This window comes from Puntigrus tetrazona, chromosome 17, assembly GCF_018831695.1.
Source record: "Puntigrus tetrazona isolate hp1 chromosome 17, ASM1883169v1, whole genome shotgun sequence".
NCBI classification, from domain to species: domain Eukaryota; kingdom Metazoa; phylum Chordata; class Actinopteri; order Cypriniformes; family Cyprinidae; genus Puntigrus; species Puntigrus tetrazona.
In genome coordinates, this window is record NC_056715.1 from 11,752,754 (window position 1) to 11,768,381 (window position 15,628).

Genomic DNA, 15,628 nt, shown 5'->3' on the forward strand with positions numbered 1-15,628 from the left:
AAAGGGAATGAGGAACACCTGGCAGCGCTAATCAGTCCAAGGCAGGATTATGGGAAATGGAGTCCTAGAGCGATCAGTACTCGGGTGAGGGCTCCCTCCGGTGGTGGTCAGAGAGAGCCACAGAGGTGCTGTTCATAACACATGGTCAGTTAAGTGAGGTAGCTACCAAAAAGACGATTAAAGGTGCCTTAAAATTGTGAAAGCATGTAATATATTTTATACGAGTCACATTTAAGTCTCTAAAAATAGTTTTCGGAACTGTCCTGGAGCAGCCCAGCGCTGTCTCTCTCATCTTACATGCCCGATTTAACTCGTCAGCTCATTAATAGAGACTTTAAGAGTCAGAAAAGGTAGAAAGAGTTTAGAAAAATATATATATATATATATATATATATATATATATATATATATATATATATATATATATATATATATATATATATATTATTGTAATAATTTTTTTATTATTGATTGACAGCACTAGTAAATTCATGTATTTTAAAAATAAATGCTGTATGTGTTTGTGTGTGTGTGTCTAACATACACCATATATCTATAATTTCCATTCCTTATTTTCTTACAGCAAATAAAGAACAAGATGACAGAATTCACTCAATGTGTATGGCAGATCAGTACTCCACCCTCAGTCGAGTGGGAAGCGTAAACTCCACCCTGAGACGCTTAGACACCCGTGATACCAGTTGCCAAACAGAAGAGGTGAAGATTGTTCCTCCCTCAGTACGCCGAATCAGAGCACAGAGAGGCCATGGAATTGCCGCCCAAATGGCCAGTGTCTCCTCCTCAAGCAGCATTTCCACCATGAGTGACTGTAATAGTATTAGTTACACTCAGCTTAATGACAGTGATCAGAGCTTTCACAGTTTGCCACGCCAAGGTTCTCACATCTCGCATCAACACTGTGAACCAAAGTACACCAGCTCCCCCTACAGGACAAATTCTGGCTCTACAAGCTCCTTGTCCTACCAGTTTGACATGCAGCACGGTTCTTTATCGTCACTGCATATGCTCTCCGATTCCAGAAGCAGTACAATAAACAGCCCCAAACTTGCTGAAAATCCAAATTACCAGGGCTCTGATCAAAATAACATCCCAAGCATGTTTACTCTCAGTGGTGCACTACAGAACTCCATTCTTTACGGACACAAAAGAACAGAGGATAACCACATGCAATCACCTCATTCTTCAGCCCAGTTTCTTAGTACTGCTGATGCCTCATTGTCGACTGTCTCTTCCTGCTATGAATCCACAACCTCCCTCAGTACAGGAATCCATACAGAATCTGAGTCCCAGTGCAGCACACTTGATGGCAGAAACTGTGGCAGTCATAACTGTGTCCGCAGGGATTCCAACTTCTCGGAGAGCAGCAATCAAAGCTGCAGCACTCTAACAACTGACCAGTGGACGTATGAAGTTTCTCCAAAGGACAATGTCACCTCAAGCTGCTCCTCACCTGTCAGCCATATATACAACAGCGAGGAACATTCTCCCAACAAGACGGACTCAAGCTCATTGTTCTCTGTTGACAATGAAGGCTACTACACCTCCATGCGCCTGGACTCTGGTTTGAAGTCGCACAGTCATGGCTCCATCAATAAAGCGGGAGATGCAAGGCACAGTTTGTATGAGTGCAAGGACCACCACAGTCAAGGGGATCGTGCAAGTCTGCACAGCAACCGTTCCCTGACTCGCAGCATTTCTCTGCGGAAAGCCAAGAAGCCCCCGCTCCCTCCAGCAAGGACTGATTCCTTAAGGCGCAAACCTCATAGGAAGCCTCACCACAATGGTTCTGTCCTTAGTGAGCAATTGATCTCCAGTCTCCAGCAGTCCTTAGAGCTAAACCTAAACACTTCCTCTGAACAGGCACCCTGCAGTGGGTTTGAAGACCCTTGGGTACTCCGACCCAGAAGCCAGAGCACCATAAGCGCAGCCAGTAGTGGGATGTCTGCACCAGCTGCTGTTTGTCCGGTCACACCCACACACAGTGATAGCAGCAGTCAGCGCTCAGACTACGCAGAGTCCTGGGACTTCTACATGGACTACCAAGGTCCACGGTCTGACCAGGGTCTTTCCTCGCAAATCACAAGATCTTCAAGTGCTGAGGAGAATCAGGAAAACATGGTCAATGCACCCTATAACATCGGATTCCCATCGTCCCACTGCAACATTAGTGGGATTCAGTCAAAATTGGCCTCATCGCCAGACAAGGTTCATCGTCTGACGTCACCATCGAGTGGTTATTCAAGTCAGTCCAACACTCCGACTGCTGGCACCCCAGTTACCTCTCTAATAAGAGCAAAATCTCCTGCGGGGAGGCCAAAACCAAAAGTGCCTGAAAGAAAGTCCTCCCTGCGATCTTCTGTGTCTTCCTCCTCTACATCCTTGTCATCGAACACCTCAGATTCAATCAGAAACATACCGCTACCTCCACCTCTACCTGACATGATCATTACATCATGTGAATCACCCAGGCCCGCTTCTTGCTCTCCAGTAGCAGCTACGGTAGACTCAACCCCACCTCTTCTTTTTCTACCTGACTTATCCCCTGACTTGGAGGAGAGACATAATTCACTTTCAGATTCATCTACAACATCTGAAAAGTTTGACACGATTGATTTCCCCCCTTCCCCACCAAAGGTTTCTGAATCTCTGTCAAGAAATGAAAGAACAAATAGCCCTCCACCTCCTTCATTTCTTCCTCCCAAAGCTTCACTGTGCATTCTATCTCCTCCGCCTCCCCCTCCTCCACCAATACTTGAGACGAGTCTTCAAACAGCAGCCATTTTAAGTTGTCATAGATCTAAGAAAGCTGTGGAAATTGAAAAAGCACTTAACACCAACCACATTGGAGAGCAAGAGAAGACTCAGAGACCAGTTATCACTGCCCAAGCTCTTCAGATGGTGCAGCTAAAACCTGTCAAGCTTAAGAAAATAGAAGATATTTTTACAGCTGTAAGTTTTGATGGTTTTGATGACCAAGAGCATAACCATTCTGAAACAAACTCAGGAATATCCCTGGAAAGTGAGACTACAGATCAAACAGTGACTGGCATCTGTGACAGTCAGTCAGAAAATGCTACATTTGAACATGAATATTTGGTTAACAAATTACTACAAGATTTCCCTGAGGCATCAGTTGGTTCTTTACCTCTCAGCTCAGCAGAAGATGTCAGTAATACTGTGCATAATGTTTCAGGACACATTTCTGAGACATCTACAGTTTTATCTTCCCTTCTGCAATATACAAACTCCTCAGCTTCTTCTAAAAGTTCTCAGCTGAAACAGAAGCCTCCTATATCACCTAAGAAACCCAATCTTTCCCTTATTATACCACCCATTATGCGCCTACCTGTCTCTAATGGAATCAAGCTTCAACAGGTTCATGAAGCACAAGAAATACTTGAGTCAGGGCAGCTGAATGCCACATTCTCAACAAATGCAGTTAATTTGCAAAAAATTCCTTTGGACTTTGAGGTTGAGGAAGAGAGTGACTCAGACTCTTCAACTCCGGTCAAAAGTAGGCTGTCACTGAGCAGTGAATTGTCATTAAGCAGTCTGCAAGACCTGCAACTCTCTGATCTCATTCTTAATGAGCATGACCTCGGCCTGAGTGATAAGGACTTTGGGCTATGTGATGATAAAAGTACATCAGATGATGGTTCAAGCAGCTCTGGATCCATTAGCTTTAAAGAGGACGAACATGAGGAAAATGGTAAGGGCTTCTATTATCATTTGCCTAAAAGATAGAAAGTTTCTGTGTATGAGGGATCACTTTAGTGTGCCAAACAATAATTGTGCCATTTGATGCATTTAAATATACGATCAATTTTGGATTCATATGCAAAGCTACATGCATTTTTTTGCATTAATTACTAAATAATATTGTGTTTATTAGGTTATGCGCTATGCATTTTATAGCCTCGATAATCGATATAATTTTTCTTTCTTCTGAAAAGTTAAAGTAAATTGGTTCAATATAATTCTATCAACACTCCTCCAACCCTTCCATGCTTCCCCCATGTGAGTGAAACACAGTGGACGCTCTTCATTACAACCCACACAGGTCCTGTTTTACGTGCTACAAGAATGACTACGACTCTATGATTCTTATTATGCATTACATAACTAGTTAGCCTTAACAACTAAGAAAGTTGAATGAGAGCCCTTGAGTTTGTGATGGTTAGCTGGTTTAGACTATAATATTCTCAAGCCTCTGCAGTGCTCACTAAAGTGCAGTTATTGCACAACAGCAGGACTACCAAAGGAGTGTGAATAATTTAAGGAGCAGAAAATGTCTGTTGCAGCATGGGTTTTATGCCTTACTGATTTTCAGTCAGTGTAGGCTCTGTCTCTGTTGTTCCTTCTCACTTTGAGAGGTAAGCTGAGTGTTTGTGTGTGGGCTGTAGGTGCCGCGTTTGACTTGAGCGCTGAAAGCATTAACACTAACGGAGAGGCTGTGGGGGAGATGGTGACGCCTGTTCGTCCCCGTACTACAGAGGACCTCTTTGCTGCCATTCATAGGTAATGTGATTTTCTTTATTTAACCAGTAAAGCCTGCATTGTTATCTGGATAAATTTAAATATAAAACTGCTGTAGTCTGTGTTTAAAAGGTAATATAGGTTAAGCGTTTTTCTAGATCGCAATATGTACCATCACAATTGATAATTTATTTGTAAATGGATAATTTAGTTTCTCTTGCACTACTCAATATGAATCAAAGTTTTATACATTTGTATGAAGTATTGTATTACATTTGTAATGACCTGTAAAAACCCCTGACATAATTTATTCATGAAAAGTCAGAATATTTAATCCTTTAGTGACTGATTGATTCAGTGATTAGTCACTGAATCATCAAAACTTTGTTTCTGTCTAATAAACAGGGTTGAGAAAAATTCTTAATTTCAAATTCTTAATTTTTTGATATTAGACATATCAAACTGATTTATTTATGCCACAGAACATCACAAAATAAAAATACTCCATATATAGGGTGTTTATAAATGGTATGTTTACGGGTTATTTATACAGAAAAGCGTAATGCATTATTAAAAACTATATTAGTGTACAATTAAATTAATACATTTTAATTCAGCTTTAATACTTATTTATTTTAATGCACACAACCATGATAAATGCTATTGGTTTGTGAAGCTATTCTTTCAGAATCAATATGAAATTAACAGTAATATATATATTTTTAGAAATAATAAATATGGACATTTTCAATTTCTAACACATTTTTTAATTCAGTTGTTTAGCTGATGCAAAGTTCTACAGAATGCATTTTAGTATCTCTTTGTAGTGAAATATTATTTATTAATTATTTACAAATTAATTTTATGACACCAACTTTTATGGCAAACTGAAAACTTTTAATCATTCAATTTTATTGTAATATGAGTTGTGTTCATGCATTTGTGTTGAATCATTTGTCTAAACGTGTCATCTGGAGCAGACTACGTAGACAGAACATGAACATCCAATTACAGGTGTGGATTGGACTGGCAAGTAAATAAGTTGTTGGCTGGTGTTGTCTCCTTGTAGTTTGGCTAGGATCAGATTACACCCATAATCTATTAGTGCCCTTTAAAATAATTGATTGTCCTCTTTTTTTTGTCTTGTCTAATCCCCAAACTCAGCTTCACAGTGTTTGTATTGTGGTGTCACACAATTTGTTAGGTTATAGTTTAAATATTGTATATTTTAACCAACCTGAAAGTAAGCAAACAGAGCTGGAAAGATTATTCTGGTATGACTGTCATAGTGTTGTAGGAAAGAGCTAAAAGCACATGATGCAGTGTTATTCTTAGAAGTTTTGTCATTATTAATTTGTGTGAATCAAACATTAATGTCTAGAAAGAGCTAATGTCCATCCAAGTTCTTAGATTAAACAGCCTTTAGGGAACATGATGTCCTGAATTTTAAGGAAACTGGTAGATGAGGGCTTATTTCAGTGAAAGATTCAATCCTAAGTATACTAAATTATATTCTAATATAATAAAATAAAAAAATAACTAGTATCTAGTTATCTGTTAACAATTAAAAATGATCATCTTCAAACCTGAAATTCATTATAATGTTAAATCCCTTCTAAATACATTTTGCAAACATTTGTTATAGACGTAGAAAGTGAGATATGTTTACAGTACAGTCGCTTTCATGTTTAAAGACTTTTAAAAAAGCAGAATTCAGTAACTGTGCCAAAGGCTTACTTGTCCTGCTGTCTGTTAATCCACAGGTCAAAGAGGAAGGTCCTGGGCCGTGGCGATTCTGAAGAGGACCGCTGCCGTAATTTCCTCCCTTCCCCACCCGTCACTCCAACAGGCTCTTGCCCCAGCCTAAATTCATTGCCACGTCAGACCGGCTCCATTCAGCGCAACCTGCGGCGCTCATCCACAAGCAATGACAGTTTTAAAGCTCTGCTTCTCAAGAAAGGCAGTCGCTCTGAGACCAGCTTCCGCATGTCAGCCACTGAGATTCTCAAATGCACAGACCCTCGTTTTCAGAGGGCTAATTCAGAGCAATCTGACGCACTGTGCACCTCTCCGACAAGCAGCAGGAGAGCACATGAAGAGTGGGCACGTACGGAGGGAGCCTTGCCCCGTCTTACTGCTGGACTATCAACCCTAAAATATGGGCGTTCGCGCACACCACCTTCTGCAGCCAGCAGCCGGTATAACAGCCGTAGCCGCATTCCCAGTGGGCCGATGACTGCAATCTGTGAAAAAGAGGGAGAGATGGCCGAGTCTACAGACTGCTGCATTAGCGCTGAGAATCATTTTGCCCTGCCCATATCCTCCTGCGCTCAAGGCAGCACCTAGGGCTGTCAACTCAACCCTTAAGGCTTGTAAAAGATACCTGTCCACTCAAAATGAAAACCGCAGAGGTCTAAACTCTGGCTGGAGGGCCACGCTTGTGCTCGCCACTAGCAGTCTCCAAGCAATAAGGGAGACGAGAGAATGAGGGAAGTTTCTGTAATTCTGTAACTTTAGATTTGCTCTTTTCCGTGAGTGAAAAGTTTATCTTTTCTAAAACATTAGTGTTGTAAAAAAAAATGTTATTAACAGAGGGGTACTGGTTTTGTCAAATTGAACGTTCTTAGCTTGCTGCATGCAGGTTAGGAGAATAAGGAAATCCATGTTTCCTTCTTGGTGGTAAGTCGAGGGACGAATAAATGGAAGAAGAATGTTATTGAAGGGTTTTGTTTCGAATGGTCCATGCTGATGTGTTTCTGCCTCTGTGACAATGGAAGCACCCAACCAAAGTGAGCACTTGAACTCTGCATTCACAGAAACCACATCTAGATCACATTCGTGGAAGAGGTGGTGTCAATGAAGTATTGACATTATCAAGCATGATACGTTTGAAGGGTGGCACATGACTGTTATGGTGAAGTTGCTAAAGAATGAGTGTGGAGATGGAATTGAGTTTAAAGAAGTGTTTAGAGAAAATGATTTAAAGTATGTATATTTATGCACCTTTTCAATATTTCTTTTCAGTTGTGTCCAACAATCTTCAGTTAGAGCAATGAGAAAGATGGGAATCTATCTAAACAGAAAGTTATTTAGTTATTGCAAGCCAATTCAAACTAACTAAATAGAACTGTATCTGTTTACAGTTAGACAATAATAATAGTCCGTTATACTTTAACAGTGTAAATAATCCAGCCTTTATAAATCATTCTATTTCATTTATAGAAACTAAATGTGTCTATTTAGGTCTCTATATTCATCAGAAGCTAAAATATTCCTTGCCTTTGTCTGTCTCGCATTTGCCCAATATGTCAATTTGTACATTTTTATATTTCTTATTTCCGAAGGGAGGTACTGTTTAGACTATTTACTAGTACTACATGCACCTGAATGTTCCTCTTCCCATAGTACTGAACACCAGCAGAACGGTCGTAGAGAAATGGTCAAAGGCCTTGTGAGATGCAAGCGTTTCTGTGAAAGAAATAAAATATGGCATTAATCATGAACAATCACTTGTTTTCTGTGAAATATATGCATGCTATTTCTGATCTACTTTATCAGAGCTTTATATTACAGCAGTGACCACAATGAAATGACACACGCTCCATTGACGTCATATAGGTAATCACTTCTGATTGCCATTATCCTTGCTGAGATTCACGGAGCAGACAAGGCCAAGTTGTCTGGCCAAATATAGGACAGTCTGCATTCTGCTCCAGTACTATACGTCCACATTGCTGCAATGATGTCAGTATTTACTGTAATAAAGTTTTGAATCGTTACTCTACTGTATAACTGCATAAAACCTATGAAAATTCTATGAATGGCCAGAAAAACAAACCCTGAGTTTTTAATGTGCATTACAAATTAAATGATTTAATATATGCATTTGGGTAACTGCACTTGAGCACATTAAACTGCATTTCAGTACATCACCAAACGTCAGTACATGTGGGCTGTTGGCCATTGATGCAAATAAGCCACAGACATGTGATCTCTTACGCAATTAAATCCGCCTTTAGAGAAAACACCCTTCAGAGAGATCACTGATGTTGATGGATGCGGAGCAACTGAATCAGTGTTTAATACATTTTAGGGGGAAGACGTTTCTCTCATTAGCAGCAAGGGAGATTTAACATTGCTTGAGGCATTGCAACAGATTTTATTGCTATACATACTGGCCTATCTGCACACCTGAGCTTCAACCTGACAAGATCCTATATACTAACAGGTAAGTAAGTAACTACTGTACCGTAGCTTTAACTTAACAAACTGAGCATTTTGAGGAACCTTAAAACAGCTCAATCCTTTAGTGGAATTATCAAAAAAAACTTTTTAGTTAATATTTTTTAAGTTAATAATTTCATGTGGTATTTCTTAAAGTAGACTAATAGTAGACTAGAGAAGGTTCAGTCTTTGAGATAAAAGTAACCCAGTAGCCCAAACTAAAACATTTTTTAAATGGTTGCATTTTAAATACAAAATATGTAGATTATTTCATATTATAAAATATTTTAAACGTCTTACATTTGTTGAAGCCAACTAAAAAGACTTCAAAATATTCTCTTTATTTTACATGTAATGTAACATGAACCGTGTTTTCTATAGTTAGCATTTGGTCCATGCTTACATTGGAAGATTTTAATCTTGTTCTTATCAGTCTGTCTGTAGTCTGTACTAAGGCCTAGTTAATTCCCCACTACGCAGTCAAATTAAATCTCAAATGTATTTTTTTAAATCCAATTTTATCCTTTAAAAATGTATGTTACTGACATGTTTTAAAGTTAATTGTATTTTAGATTTAAAAAAAAACATTTCTTTAAGGGAACCAATTTCTCGAAATGCACATAACTGGCTGTTTAAATCACATCTATTCTTAACACAGTCTGAATAGAAAAAGTAGCCTATTAGCTTTTATTCATACAAGACTAGTATGAATGAAAGCTAATAGTAAGTATTACTAGGTAATACTAAGTATTTAGGCAACTAGAGAGCAACGTTTTCTGTTGTTGTTTCTAACAGGCCTATATAATTTAACCCCTAGGACAAACCCCCATCAAACATAAATGGAAATTCTCACAAGGCTGTTTCCCTACACAAAAACTGTCGCAGGGCTGAAGACAGCTTTAACACAAATCCTGCGCTTTAAGGAGCCGACGGCGGACGCCAGCAGGAGGGCCACTCGTCTTCCATCCGTTAATATCCACCGGAAGAGCCAAACAGCCCGCGTGCAGCTCTGTGCCCCCTTCAGCTGGAGCGCGCTGAAGATGCAGAGGCGCAGCTCGCGCGGGCTCGTCGCGGCGCAGTTGGCGGGAATTGTGTGTCAGTTACTCTCAGTAACGGTCTCCGATGAACGGAGTCTCGTTTGGATCAGTAGATGTGACGCACGGACGGAGGCTTTCGTCTAATGTAGCTTAGGCTACGTGTAATATAATATAACCTTAACGTGTTACTCAAAAAACATTTAGACCAAAAATTTCTTTTTATTTTTTATTATTTTTCTATTGTTTTCTAATTTAGAACCGAGTGGCGTGTTTTAGACATGCCACTTGGTGTCAGTAAAGAGTCGTTTATGAAAGCAATTTACGGAGTTCTATGATGGAACAATTTATAGTTCTATGATTCTTAATGGAACAGGACGGGGGTAGGCCCTTTAGAGTTTAGCTCCAGCCCTGATCAAACACACTCTTTAAAAGTACAAGGGCTACAGGTAGCTGTTGTTTCTTACAGTTGGAGCTTAACTGCAGGACATGGCACTTTTTTGCATACCCCTGAATTAAGATACCTGCTTTCTAGTTAGTCATTTATTTAATGACCATTGAATTGTTCAGTTCTTAAACATAACCAATAAAACGTTATGTGATAAAAGCCTTTAAGCCTTATTTTTGTGAATTCAGCTACTACAGCAATTAAATACAAAGGCTACAAACATTTATTTGTTTGCCATGGAAATCTGATATAGCCTAATGTGGTATTATGAGGGAAAAAAACTGATTTCAAACATTTACTTACCCACTCGATAGCAAACAGGATCGAGTAGCTACTGTAACTATATGCTGGATTTGTGGTTGACTTTTGACCTATAAGAGATTCATCTGCAGAATCATTATAGTTCCTGTAATGTAAAGAATTTCTCTGAATGTTAATAATAATTAACACCTACCCTACGAAGTAGGCTACACACAACCTAGAAAATACACAAAAAATATAATTAAAAAAATACACACACGCGCATATATACACACAAACACGATGTAATACAATGGGTTTTTCTACCATTATCTATGTTATTATTTTCATCTATCTCTGGTTACAGTATCAGTTTGAAACTTGCAGCTTAATATCCGCTCCCTGGTAAAGCACCAGACTAGAAGTGTGACAGTAAGTATTGCTCCCTTATTAACCCTTTCGCGTCGCCGCCGACTGACTCGAACTCTAGGAGTCCAAACCAACAACTCTGCTTACATAAACACCGAGGGTGTGGAGAGAAGACGTCTTCAGAGGTCCCAGTCGCGATGGCAGTAACACGTTACAAATGCTGACATTAAACCTCAGCGAAAGATCAGCGCTCGCAACTTTATTTAGATTTACAACTGTCATGTCAGCAGGCGAAATGAAGGCGGACGACGCGTTTCGTCGGTTTGTTGGTCCACTACAAAGACGCGTCTATTTTATCCTTACTTTACCGATCTTTTTCACCGCTTTTACGTTTTTCGTGGACGTCTTTACGCTGCACATTACGCCTTGCGGCGATGACAAGCCCCTGAACCAAACAGCGGACGCTAATATGTTCAACACCTCAACGAGCTGGACGGGCGATCGCAGCGACCTCTCACGCGTGAGTAATAAAGATTGCACAACTCAGCCTATTTAAAGCCCGGCGCTTGTGTTACACACCGTGTCTGTTTTGCAGGCGAATCGTTTTGCGCACGGACAGGCGACGTACATGACGGGTTTACTCGTCGGTTCTTTATTCGGTGGCGCTGTTTCTGACAGGTAGGTATTTGCCCCTGCTTTTGACGCCGGACGTCAGAGCGCGCAAGTTAATAATGAAACGTTTTATTGTTTCCCTCTAATCAGGTACGGAAAGAAATTGCTCCTAATCTGCTGCTCGGCGGTCCTCGCGGTTGCTACCCTTGTCGTGGCGTTTCTTCCGTTTGTGTCTGTGTACTTGACTGCCCGGGGCATCAGTGGAGCTGCCTGCTGTGCCATTCACATCTGCACCTACAGTTTGGGTACAGTACGCCTATGCGTGTCTTCTTATTCTGTATGAATACACCGTTGGACAAAACGCAAACAATTTTAGCGGCAAGGCAGTTTTATCTTCTGCTTTTTAAAATAAAATACGCAACGGCGGTCAGTCTTGCTCCCACAGAGCTAGTTCTAGAGTACTAAACGTTTGGCCTCAAGTGTTTTCAAACTTTTATATTTCTGTTACAGTTATGTATTATATAAACAAAATTAAATATAGAGAGAAACATATGTAAAGATGCATTTTAGAATGTAATGAAATAAATGAGTGCTTCTGATTCCTCAGGAGTTGAATGGAGCCTGCCCAAGTATCGCGTCTGGCCACCCACTTTGTTTTCCTTCATCTTCAGTCTGGGAATGATGGGATTGGCGGCTGTGGCTTTCTTGGCCAGCGGTTGGATGCAGTTTCATCTGGCGCTGGGCATCCCTCAGATCCTTTTTCTACCTCTTTATTTGTCAGTAGAACAAAGTCAAATTTCCAACGCATCGTTAAAGCGTTGGGGAAAAAAGGTGTTTGCTTTTGTTTATTCATTCTTTCTCGCAATTGTTAGCTTTCTTCCAGAATCTCCCAGATGGTTGCTTCTGAATAAGAGGATGAAAACACTTGAGGGCTATCAGAATAGAAGTCCTGAGGACAAGCACTACTTGGGTCTTGTAAGACACAAAGTCATGTTCTGCAACTGATCGAACGTTTGTGGAAAGCGGAGAGACATGCCATTTCAGATTGCAGAATTGTGCTAATATAAATTGTGCGTTCCTTTGATTGACAGCTTTTGGATTCTGTGGACAATGAGACGCAGAAACCACTCTCGGAGAAGACCTGCACTAAAACCGTGTCTAATTTTGCCAACTTTACATCACCTACTATACTCCTGCGTCTGTTTGTCATGAGCTACATTGGGTAGGGACGGTTTTCTGTGACGATTTATTCCTAAAATATTTTATTCTCACTTTTTGTATTTCGAAACAGATTTTGAGTGTTATGTGACACAGAGGGAGGTGACCTTGCACTTTAAGGAATGTCTTTCATGAGTTGTTTTTTAAAAGTTTAAAGCTTGAATGAATTATGTAGCTTTGAGGGTCTGTAAAATAAAAAAAACACTGACGAGTTTGTCTTCTCGTATTAGATACACTCTGCAGCTTTAATGTGTTTTTTCTTTTTCAGTTTTGCATCTGCTCTCACTTACTATGGGATCTGCTTCAGTGTGGGAAGTTTTGGTGTAAATATCTATCTGGCGCAGTTTTTCTCGGGACTATCAGAGGCTCCCTCTTTGCTGCTTCCATTCCTGTTGAAGCGATGGGGCCGTAGGCCGTTCAGCATGGGTTCGCTGTTTCTCAGTGGCATTTCCTGTATGCTGTCTCTCCTCGTTTCCAAGTTTAGCGGTGAGAGACACAGTCATTGAAATACAATATATAAGCACAGACTGATCATGGTCTGATATTGCTTATTGATATTTATTTTATACTCTTAAATCGATGATTTGCAATCATTTCTCTGTCTGAACAGACATGCCTGCCCTTGTTATGACTCTGGCACTTATGGGCAAGCTGTGTATGCAGTCTACCTACTGTGTCTCTGTGCTTTATGGGATCGAGCTGTTCCCAACTGTAATAAGGTACACAATATCCAAACAGGCCTACCTGATAAAGCACTTTCTTGGTCCGATAATTCAATAACTAAGACAAACTGTAAAACATCTTTTTTTTGTGTTAAATTAAATGTCATTTGGAGTAATTTTTGGATTTCAAAAAGTATCTATATCACATCTTACTTAAAAAAATAGCATAAATAATAAAAAAAAAAAATATATATATATATATATATATATATATATATATATATATATATATATATATATTTTTAATGTTTTTTTTTTAATATATGAGCATGTGCTGCTCTGTAAGAGTATTTTTTTTCTCGTCACAAATCAAAAGAGATTGAAGTATATGTAACCTCTGTGGCATTTCCTGCTAGAAATTGTTACAGAGATATATTGGATTGTTGGACTGTCGTGCAGGTAGACAATAAATATGCTGAATCATTGTAGAGGTTATAAAACACAAGTTCACATATGTGATAACATCATGTGCAGCCCAGTAATAGACAATAAGAGACTGCATTAATCTGGATGTACAGATAAGTAGTAGTGCACACATTCATACACCAATGCTGAAACTGAGTTGGTAGCAAAGTTTATTAATATGATATTGATTGCCACAGTTAGTGTTCCATAAATCTAAGCATAGTTAAGATAATCCAATTTATCACAGTAGTTACAGTCTGCATATAAACCTGGGATAGAAAAAAAAAAGTTGTAACGTAGTATTTAAAAAATGTTAATATTTTTTACTAATTTAGTAAACATTTTCTGTCTGGAACCTTGTTGCTCATGAAGTGTGCATCTCTTTCTCACTAACAAACCGTTTTACGCTGTGCAGGCAGAAGTGCGTCGGTCTGGTCAGTCTTTGTTACCGAGTGGCCTGTATTATAAATGCAGTGGTGACCCCAGACGGCGGGATCTCTCTGCCAGCTATGATCTGTTACAGCAGTGGACCAATCATTGGTGCAGCCCTGTGCCTGCTTCTTCCAGAGACCAGTGGCATCCCTTTACCAGACACGGTACAAGACTGTGACAAACAGCCTAGACTGAAGCTCTCGTGCTGTGCATGGTAAGATACATGGAAAAAGTTTATCGACCAGCTATATTGAAAGCCAGTAAAAAAAAAAAAGCCCAAGTATATGATATGGCTCTGGAGATCTGATAGCAGAACAGTTTCTGTTTCACAAGCTGATGATCAGGCAAAACAAATATGAACATGTATGCAATATTTTGAATTCCACAGAGTGCAATAGTACAATATGTCAGACTTGTGTTGTAAACTGTAGTGTGCAGTAAACATCATAACATGACAGCATTTTTATCTTCAGCATGCCATATATATGATATTGTATACGTTATATATAATGTTTAAAGAGAAAAATGTGTTTGTATAATTGGATGTATACTGGACTAATTTTTTGTTTTCGTATCAGTCGGCCTGTGAAGCCTAAACAGGAGTCAGATGCCTCTTCTAACAGGGAGAATGACATGAAGAACCGAATGGAATGCAGACCCCTCTCGGCATAATCAAAAAGAGGAGCAAAAACATATTCTTTTCTGCCTTTTCTATAAAAATCAAGTAAAAAGTTGGGACGCGTGGGATGTCAAGACATCAGAAATGCTTCAAGGAGTAATGTGTTTGTAATGATTGTTTTTTCTGGATGATTATGATACTGGAACATCTAGCAAGATTTAATTTTATACTGGAATCCTTCAGTGCTGCTATTGTAGATATCTTTATTTAGGAGCTCTTTAGTTAAAAAAAAAGCACACATTTAAAAATATATATATATATATTTTATGCTTTGAATGTACAAGTGTTTTTTTGAGAAATAGATTTTTCTTAATGTTCTTGGATTTCCAAAGTAAAATTTTTACCTTCACAAACACTTGGGGGCAAAGTCTTGTGCAAGCAGGTTAAATCATTGTTTTTAGAAAAAAAAAAAAAAAAAAACTTTAACTCGGATGTATTATGCACCTTTTTTTTTAAAAAATAATTACTAAAACAAAAAGGATATTTATTTGCATTTATCCTTTCCATTGCACAAAATGTTCTTTAGATTTACACCAAGAAAATAATATTTTCTTGATTTCAAAGGCATAATGCATTCCACTGTGTTTGCTAAAGTATAATAGAATATTTGCTAAAATTGAATTATGCGTCTTGAACTTTTCTACCATTTTATAAAACTTTTCCAATCCACCTACTTCTTAAAATTTCCATGTAGGTCTTGGAGGAATGTGGAATAAAAATGTTCCAAACACATTCAAACAGCTAAAGT

At 39.0% G+C, this 15,628-nt stretch overlaps 2 protein-coding genes and 1 long non-coding RNA gene across 11 annotated transcripts in view; 2 read left to right on the forward strand and 1 right to left on the reverse strand.

Annotated features, from left to right (window-relative positions):
* The window catches only part of nhsl1a (NHS-like 1a), a 47,637-nt gene extending 40,424 nt beyond the window's left edge, over window positions 1-7,213 (forward strand). For all 6 annotated transcript variants that reach the window (XM_043262468.1, XM_043262469.1, XM_043262470.1 and 3 more), the window contains 3 exons: window positions 584-3,730; window positions 4,425-4,539; window positions 6,261-7,213. In XM_043262468.1, the coding sequence (XP_043118403.1) occupies window positions 584-3,730; window positions 4,425-4,539; window positions 6,261-6,843 (3,845 nt within the window). In that variant the 3' untranslated portion in view covers window positions 6,844-7,213. The remainder of the gene's footprint in view (window positions 1-583; window positions 3,731-4,424; window positions 4,540-6,260) is intronic.
* A 138-nt stretch (window positions 7,214-7,351) lies between these two features.
* On the reverse strand, window positions 7,352-11,503 carry LOC122361648. 4 transcript variants are annotated; one of them, XR_006252996.1, is made up of 4 exons: window positions 11,392-11,503; window positions 10,658-10,681; window positions 10,507-10,574; window positions 7,352-7,965 (listed from the first exon to the last, which is right to left on the reverse strand). It is a non-coding gene; the product is annotated as an uncharacterized LOC122361648 (long non-coding RNA). The 4 variants fall into 4 exon arrangements; XR_006252997.1 differs by having other exon boundaries at window positions 10,507-10,589; window positions 11,392-11,463; XR_006252994.1 differs by lacking the exon at window positions 11,392-11,503 and adding an exon at window positions 10,960-11,099.
* Window positions 10,914-15,612, forward strand: LOC122361646 (solute carrier family 22 member 6). The gene is made up of 9 exons (XM_043262475.1): window positions 10,914-11,332; window positions 11,408-11,490; window positions 11,575-11,729; window positions 12,032-12,399; window positions 12,516-12,646; window positions 12,911-13,128; window positions 13,253-13,361; window positions 14,185-14,415; window positions 14,780-15,612. Exons 1-9 carry the CDS (start codon window positions 11,030-11,032, stop codon window positions 14,871-14,873), a joined length of 1,692 nt encoding a protein of 563 aa, XP_043118410.1. The 5' UTR covers window positions 10,914-11,029; the 3' UTR covers window positions 14,874-15,612.
* The last annotated feature ends 16 nt before the right edge of the window (window positions 15,613-15,628 follow it).

Coding starts and splice junctions, on each gene's coding strand:
- LOC122361646 (XM_043262475.1), top strand. CDS start 11,030: ATGCTGACATTAAACCTCAGCGAAAGATCAGCGCTCGCAACTTTATTT. Junction 11,730..12,031: donor CATCTGCACCTACAGTTTGG/GTACAGTACGCC, acceptor CTGATTCCTCAG/GAGTTGAATGGAGCCTGCCC. Junction 14,416..14,779: donor AAGCTCTCGTGCTGTGCATG/GTAAGATACATG, acceptor TTTTCGTATCAG/TCGGCCTGTGAAGCCTAAAC.